At 44.8% G+C, this 7,981-nt stretch overlaps 1 protein-coding gene across 1 annotated transcript in view; it reads right to left on the bottom strand.

Moving 5' to 3' along the window:
• The window catches only part of CASQ1 (calsequestrin 1), a 102,384-nt gene extending 96,418 nt beyond the window's left edge, over positions 1-5,966 (bottom strand). Inside the window, exon 1 of the mRNA XM_082275248.1 lies at positions 5,420-5,966. Coding sequence (XP_082131374.1) covers positions 5,420-5,662 — 243 coding nt within the window. The 5' untranslated portion in view covers positions 5,663-5,966. The remainder of the gene's footprint in view (positions 1-5,419) is intronic.
• Positions 5,967-7,981: the final 2,015 nt, after the last annotated feature.

Genomic DNA, 7,981 nt, shown 5'->3' on the forward strand with positions numbered 1-7,981 from the left:
ACCTCTATCAACTTGAGAAGGAACCATGGTGAGAAATCCTGCGATAGGTGGTCAATCAGCTACAGTCTAAGTTACCCCTAGCAACCCCAGGAGGAACCATGGTTGAGAAATCCTGCGATAGGTGGTCAATCAGCTACAGTCTAATTTACCCCTAGCAACCCCAGGAGGAACCATGGTTGAGAAATCCTACGATAGGTGGTCAATCAGATACAGTCTAAGTTACCCAGAATATCGTTCCAGAAATTCAGCTTGTGGAGAAGACAAATATTATCTAGGGCAGGGGTCTTCAAACTTTCTAAACAAAGGGCAAGTTTACTGTCATTCAGACTTTAGGGTTCAGGACTGTAAACAATGTCTCAAGGCTAAATGGTTAGTTGGAGGAGGAATAGGGCCCCATTATTGGTATCAGTGAAAGGGATAGTGCCCCATTATTGGTGTCAGTGGGAAGAATAGTGCCCCATCATTGGTATTAGTGGGAGTGCCCAATCATTTGTATCAATGGGAGAATTAGTGCCCCATCATTGGTATCGGTGGGGGGGATAGTGTCCCCTCATTGGTATTAGTGGAAGGAATAGTGACCTATCATTGGTATCGGTGGGGGGAATAGTGCACCATCATTGGTGTCAGTGGGAAGAATAGTGCCCCATTATTTGTATCAGTGGGTGGAATAGTGCCCCATCAATGGTATTAGTGGGAGTGCCCAATCATTGGTATCAGTGGAAGGAATAGTGCCCCATCATTGGTATCAGTGATAGGAATAGTGTCCCATCATTGATATCAGTGGGAGGAATAGTGCCCCATCATTGGTATTGGTGGGGGGGATAGTGTCCCCTCATTGGTATCAGTGGAAGGAATAGTGACCCATCATTGGTATCAGTGATAGGAATAGTGTCCCCTCATTGGTATCAGTGGAAGGAATAGTGACCCATCATTGGTATCGGTGGGGGAATAGTGTCCCCTCATTGGTATCAGTGGGAAGAATAGTGTCCCATCATTGGTGTCAGTGGGAGGAATAGTGCCCCATCATTGGTATCAGTGGGAAGAATAGTGCCCCATCATTTGTATCAGTGGGAGGAATAGTGCCCCATGATTGGTATCAGTGGAAGGAATAGTGCCCCATCATTGGTATCAGTGGAAGGAATAGTGCCCCATCATTGGTATCAGTGGGAGCATTAGTGCCCCATCATTGGTGTCAGTGGGAGGAACAGTGACCCATAGTTGGTTTTAGTGGGAAGAATAGTGCCCCATCTTTGGAGTCAGAGGGGGGAATAGTGTTTCATCGTTGGTGTCAGTGGAAGGAATTGTGCCCCCGTTGTTGGTGTCAGTGGAAGGAAGAGTGCCCCATCATTGGTGTAAGTGGGGAGAATAGTGCCCCATCATTGGTATCAGTGGAAGGAATCATGCCCCATTGTTGGTGTCAGTGGAAGGAACAGTGCTCATATCAGTGGGAGTGCCCCATGGACTGGATAAAGGTAAGCAAAGGACCGCATCTGGCCTGCGGGACACAGTTTGAAGACCACTGATCTAGGGGAAAGGGTTAATCATTGGGATTGGGTAGGTACAGGGTAAGAAACAAAAGCTTTGAGATTCCCCCAGTCCAAGGTAGATGCTGCAATAATTCTAAGATGTATAAACATTTAATCTAGAACATAACCAAGGGAATCTTTTGTTTGGTATTTAAAAGGATCATTATAGCTAAATTACAACACAGAAGATGTTTAGGTGACATCCATGGAGACAATGAAAAGTTGACTGGATTGGGAGATGGTAAAAACAAAAGCCAAATTGTGGAAAGATATTTCCAATACACAATTGACTTCATGTCCAGTTATCTGCTAGGATATTGTTTAGTAGTTCACTGACCCAAAACAAGCCACTGAATTTACCCAACCCTGGACCCCCCCGGGGCCCACCAGCACAATGGAGTTGGCTGGCGTCCCTATAGTGGTCAACGACTAATTCAACAGAGCGACCCAACAAACAGAAATTTCCAGCAAAATGTATAAACATCCAAAAATGGAAATCAAACCCCCCAAAAAAAGGAATCATTGGGTTGTAAAGTGAGAGAAGGCACCGTCAACATAGAAGTCCACAAAGGGCCTTCAAAAGAACCCTTCGCTACCCACAAGGGATAATTCCCAGAGTCAAACCACTACAGCAATTTAGAAGTCAGCTATTGAAGACATGTTTAACTAATGGGAGATTTTAACCATCAGTAGCTATTAGTCCTAAAGTGGACCTGTCCTCAGATATTTGTTTTTGTTCAGGTGTGATCCATGGTCACCAGTCCCTTCCTGGACTGGGATGCCCTATATTGATTATTTATTTCAAAGACTATAACGTCAAGCTCCCACATCAAAATTCCCACCCTCTTTTTGCTTACTGGGAACTCTGGGGCAAATATCTCACCCATCTACCATCCAAAACTTAAATATTAGCCTAGTGTGGACTGACCATTTAAGGATAGACAAAAAGATTCAAAAAGATTTGGCATTCAGGTGGTGGATCATCAAGGCCATGTTTTTTGATAAGAAGACAAGCTTATTTAAGGCAATTCTAGTTATACTTGGAGCCTGGTGAACTGAGTGGGCTCCTGGCTTCTTGTACATTTTGGGCACTTCGAAAGAGAGATCTCCTTGCCATAATTCCTGGCTCTGCTCCCATCCATCTGGGAGTTTTAGTTGTTCCCACCCATCTTGGTGTTCTCTTGTTTTATTCTCCATAATATAATATGTACAGTAGGTGTACAGATGTGGGAACTTAGTACAGGGATGGGGGAAACCCCTCATAATGGGCACAGCAGGTGTACAGACCCGGGAACTCAGCACAGGGCTGGTGGTAACCTCTCATAATGGGCAAAGCAGGTGTACAGACCTGGGAACTCAGTACATGGATGGTGGGAACCCCCCATTATTGTCACAGCAGGTGTACAGACCCGGGAACTCAGCACAGGGATGGTGGGAGCCCATCATAATGGGCACAGCAAGTCTCCAGACCTAGGAAATTAGCACAGGGATGGTGGGAACCCCTCATAATGGGCACATCAGGTGTACAGACCCAGGAACTCAGCTCAGGAATGGTGGGAATCCCTCATAATGGGCACAGCAGGTGTACAGACCCGGGAACTCAGCACAGGGATGGTGGGAACTCCTCACAATGGGCACAGCAGGTGTACAGACCCGGGAACTCAGCACAGGGATGGTGGGAACTCCTCATAATGGGCACAGCAGGTGTACAGACCCGGGAGCTCAGCACAGGGATGGTGGGAACCCCTCATTATTGTCACAGCAGGTGTACAGACCTGGGAACTCAGTACAAGGATGATGGTAACCCCTCATAATGGGAACAGCGGGTGTACAGACCCAGGAACTCAGCACAGGGATGGTGGGAATCGCTCATGATGGGCAGAGCAGGTGTACAGACCTGGGAACTCAGTACAAGGATAATGGGAACCCCTCATAATGGGAACAGCAGGTGTACAGACCCAGGAACTCAGCACAGGGATGGTGGAAACCCCTCATATTAGGCACAGCAGGTGTACAGACCTGGGAACTCAGTACATTGATGGTGGGAACCCCTCATTATTCTCACAGCAGGTGTACAGACCTGGGAACTCAGCACAGGGATGGTGGTAACCCCTCATTATTGTCACAGCAGGTGTACAGACCCAGGAACTTAGCACAAAGATCTACAGATTCCCTCAAAGATAGAAGAGGCCTTTGAGCGATTTAACTCTCCAGTATCTACCAAACACTGAAGATTAGCTTTGAGTGTAATTTTATTTTTGCTAGTTGTAGAAGCAATGTTTCTATGAGGGGTTGCAGTCACTGTTTGAACATGAAAGGGTTAATGTCCAAACTAATTTAAGGATATCCTAAAAAAAAATGTGCCCACGTAGCTCTTTAAACAGCAGCTGTAACATTAACCAATCTGCTGCGTCGACTCAGCACAAATTTCAGATTGTTGCAGATAACTGAGCTGTGATTGGCGCAAGCACTTGCCCACGACGGCCACTTCCATCCAATCCCTACCTAGCCTGTTGGAATGTCCCAAATTGCAAAAACATATGGGTGGGGGGGGGCTCAAAAAAAAAAAAAGATGTTAGCTTTAGCAATGCAGAAGTAATACTGACAGAGCTCCCAGAGCAGAGCAGAGGCGCAGTGGGAGGGGCTTATAAAAAGCTGGCAGACAGGAAAAGCCCAACAGATGCAAATTGTTACACGTTATATAATGTAAACTGATGCTATACACTAAAATATAACTAAGATAATAAGTTATGGTATAGCATAGTATAACATAACAATATAATACAATGCAATACAATATAATTAAATAAATCACCTGACAACTTGTGCTCAGTTCATATACTGAAATACCTTTTTTGCAATATCAGGACCCGAACCCCAGATAAATTATATGCCGTATACAGTCATTTTTATATGTAACCTTTGAAATGTCTTGTTAACATAATTGCCATATATGACATTTGTTGCATTGTATTTATGTAATTTTAGGTAATAGTTTTTGAAGTGGTCCCCACCAGTAAATTTGGCTTTACTATATTCGTTTGTACACATCCTCTTGTAACTTTTTTCTTGAAAAAAATAAATGTATTAATATATATATATATATACATATATATATATATAGATATACATATATATAAATATATATATATATATATATATATATATATATATATATGTATATATACATATACACATATATATATATATATATATATATATATATATATACATATATATATTATATATATATATATATATATATATATATATATATATATATATATACACATATATATATATATATATATATATATATATATATATATATATATATACACATATATACATATATATATATATATATATATATATATATATATATATATATAAAAAGAAAAAAAAAATATATATATACTTTGTTCTTTCTTTTTAGCTTAATTATTGTATACCTACAACATTGCAGTGGGAGGGGACACAAAGCAGCTCATGTGATACGACTGTACCCAACATAGAATGGACAGCTGCATTGTAACTGAGTCAAAACAAAGACAAGCAACATTGAATTATTACGTAACTAAAGCAACGACAGAAGGAAGCTAAAGATAAAGCTGGATCTCTAGTAAAATTTACAGGAGGGTGTGCACAATCCATTTAGTTAAACTTATCTGTATTAGGTGGACAATCCCTTTAATTGGGGGGGTCCGTCCGGGATTTAGTATAGTAAGTTGTGATGCGTTTCAAGTATCGGTGTATCATTGCCTTTCAATGCAGAAGAAATGTTGGAGAATGTGGACTTCCTTTGTGACCCACTAAAATGTACCCAAACCCGTGTTTTTTTGCGGCAATCTATCTACAAGGTAGAAATAATGTCTTCTCATGCCTCTGTATACCTCCAGAATGAGCTCTTCCATTTCGAACTGCCTTTGGGAGGCTTTGTCATCCCCAATAGGTTCATGGTAGAGCAACGCCAAGACTTCATACTTCTTCAGGGCAGCCTTGTAGTTCTTCAGGCTGATGTGGATGACCCTGTCCTCTCCGTCGTACTCTGGAAAGTCAAGCCCGTCCTCGCCCCTGGCTCCCAGGTTGGCCAGGGAGAGGCACAGAGCTGCCAGAACCAGCCACGGCCCCTTCATCCTCTCGCTACGTTCCAACGAGTCGACAGGTCACCAATTCCGGTCCCAATTTAAAGTCAACGTGAGGGGAGGAATGTGGGTGGATAAAAACAAAATCCCCTCTCCGCCCCTACAGGTAAAGGCTTGGCGTTGGGTGGACAGGTTGCTCCCTTCGGCTGTCCCTCTGGGGTGGCAGCTTCACTCTTACTCGGAGGGGGGAATCGGGCGACGGTCTCCCTGAGCTGATGGAGACGGAGGCGAGAGTCTGGGGACGACTGGTGGTCACCTTTCCAGGGCACTCAGACTGAAAAGCAAAGAGAGAACTTGAAACCCAGGCCATAAAAGAAGATGAGGGGGATGGATAGGAGGAGGTCGGGGAGGTGGGAGGGACACCCTATCCTGACAGCTTGGACCCTCGTCCCCTGCCCTCCCTCCTTCTATTCCCCTGTCTATATATGTCTAAATGAGATCTTGCTCCTAATATACTCTTCAAGTCCTCAAGTATCCTGTTGGCACTGCGACCACACAGAGACCAGCAGCTTGAGCACTTGCTGTGTCCACAGGTGCCTGTAAGCTCCTTCAATAAGGCAAAAGGCTGAGGTGCAAACTACAGTAGCTTTTAGCAACCTACCAGTGAGCACATCCCTAATCTGACTTCAGTAAACCGAAATCAGATAAGTCGTTTCAGGTTTTTAACCGAATAAGCCTGGTTTTATGTCCTATATTACTTAAAGGATCATTCCACCCAAAAGTAATGTTTAGGTTACTTATAGGCGTCTTATACGTCCCAGAAACTCCAACAGAGAGATTTCCTTCCCACACTTCCAACTCTGTTCCTGTCCACCTGGGAGTTTTGGATGTCCTCTCCCACCTTTGTGTGTTCCTGCTCCTTTTGTTACATTCTTCCCAATATAAATTTAAAAAAATACACCAGGGATGGTGGAAAGCCTTCATAATGGACACAACAGGTGTACAGATCTGGAAACTCAGTGCAGGGATGGTGGGAACCCCTAAAAATGGCCACAGCAGGTGTACAGACCTGGGAACTCAGCACGGGGATGGTGGGAACTTGTTTTAATGGGCTCAACAGGTGTACAGACCTGGAAATCCATCACAGGGGTGGTGGGGACCCCCTCATAATGGGCACAGTAGGTGTGCAAACCTGGGTACTCAGCCCAGGGATGGTGGGAACCCCTTGTAATGGGCACAGCAGGCTTGCAGACCCAGGAACTCAGCACAAGAAGGTGAAAACCCCTCACAATGGACACAGCGGGTGTACAACCTCAGGATCTTAGCATGGGGATGGTGGGAACCCCTCATAATGGACACAGCGGGTGTACAACCTCAAGAACTAAGCATGGGGATGGTGGGAACCCCTCATAATGGACACAGCAGGTGTGCAGTCCTGGAAACTCATCATGGTGATGTCAGAAACCCCTCATAGTGGGCACAGAAGGTATACAGACCTGGAAACTCAGCACAAGGATAGCGGGAACCCCTCATAATGGACACATCAGGTTTACAGACCAGGGAACTCAGTGTAGGCATGGCGGGAACCCCTCATAATGGGCACAACAGGTGTACAGACCCGGGAACTCAGCACAGGGATGGTGGGAACCCCTCATAATGGGCACAACTGGTGTACAGACCTGGGAACTCAGCACAGGGATGGTGGAAACCCCTCACAATGGGCACATCTGGTATAAAGACCCAGGAACTCAGCACAGGGATGGTGGGAGCCCCTCATAACGGGCACAACAAGTGTACAGACCCAGGAACTCAGCACAGGGTGGTGGGAACCCTTCAAAATGGGTACCGCAGGTGTACAGACCTGGGAACTCAGCACAGGGATGGTGGGAACCCCTCATATTGGACACAGCAGGTGTACAGACCCGGGAACTCAGCACAAGGATGGAGGGAACCCCTCATAATGGGCACAGCAGGTGTACAGACCCGGGAACTCAGCACAGGGATGGTGGGAACCCCTCATATTGGGCACAGCAGGTGTACAGACCCGGGAACTCAGCACAGGGATGGTGGGAACCCCTCATAATGGGCACAGCAGGTGTACAGACCCGGGAACTCAGCACAGGGATGGTGGGAACCCCTCATAATGGGCACAGCAGATGTACAGACCTGGGAACTCAGCACAAGGATCTCAATCGGGAGCAAAACCCTTGTAATAAATATTACATGTTTTTTTACTCTCTGTTCCATTTGTTAATTGGACTTAAGAGTTTACCGCATGTTTTTTTGACGATATTTACAGGCACATTTTTGCGGTAAATATCGCGTAATCGTTATTTTTTTTCTTTTGTTAATTGGACTTTATTTACCGCA

Source organism: Pelophylax lessonae, assembly GCF_965119305.1.
Source record: "Pelophylax lessonae genome assembly, chromosome: 13".
NCBI lineage: Eukaryota > Metazoa > Chordata > Amphibia > Anura > Ranidae > Pelophylax > Pelophylax lessonae.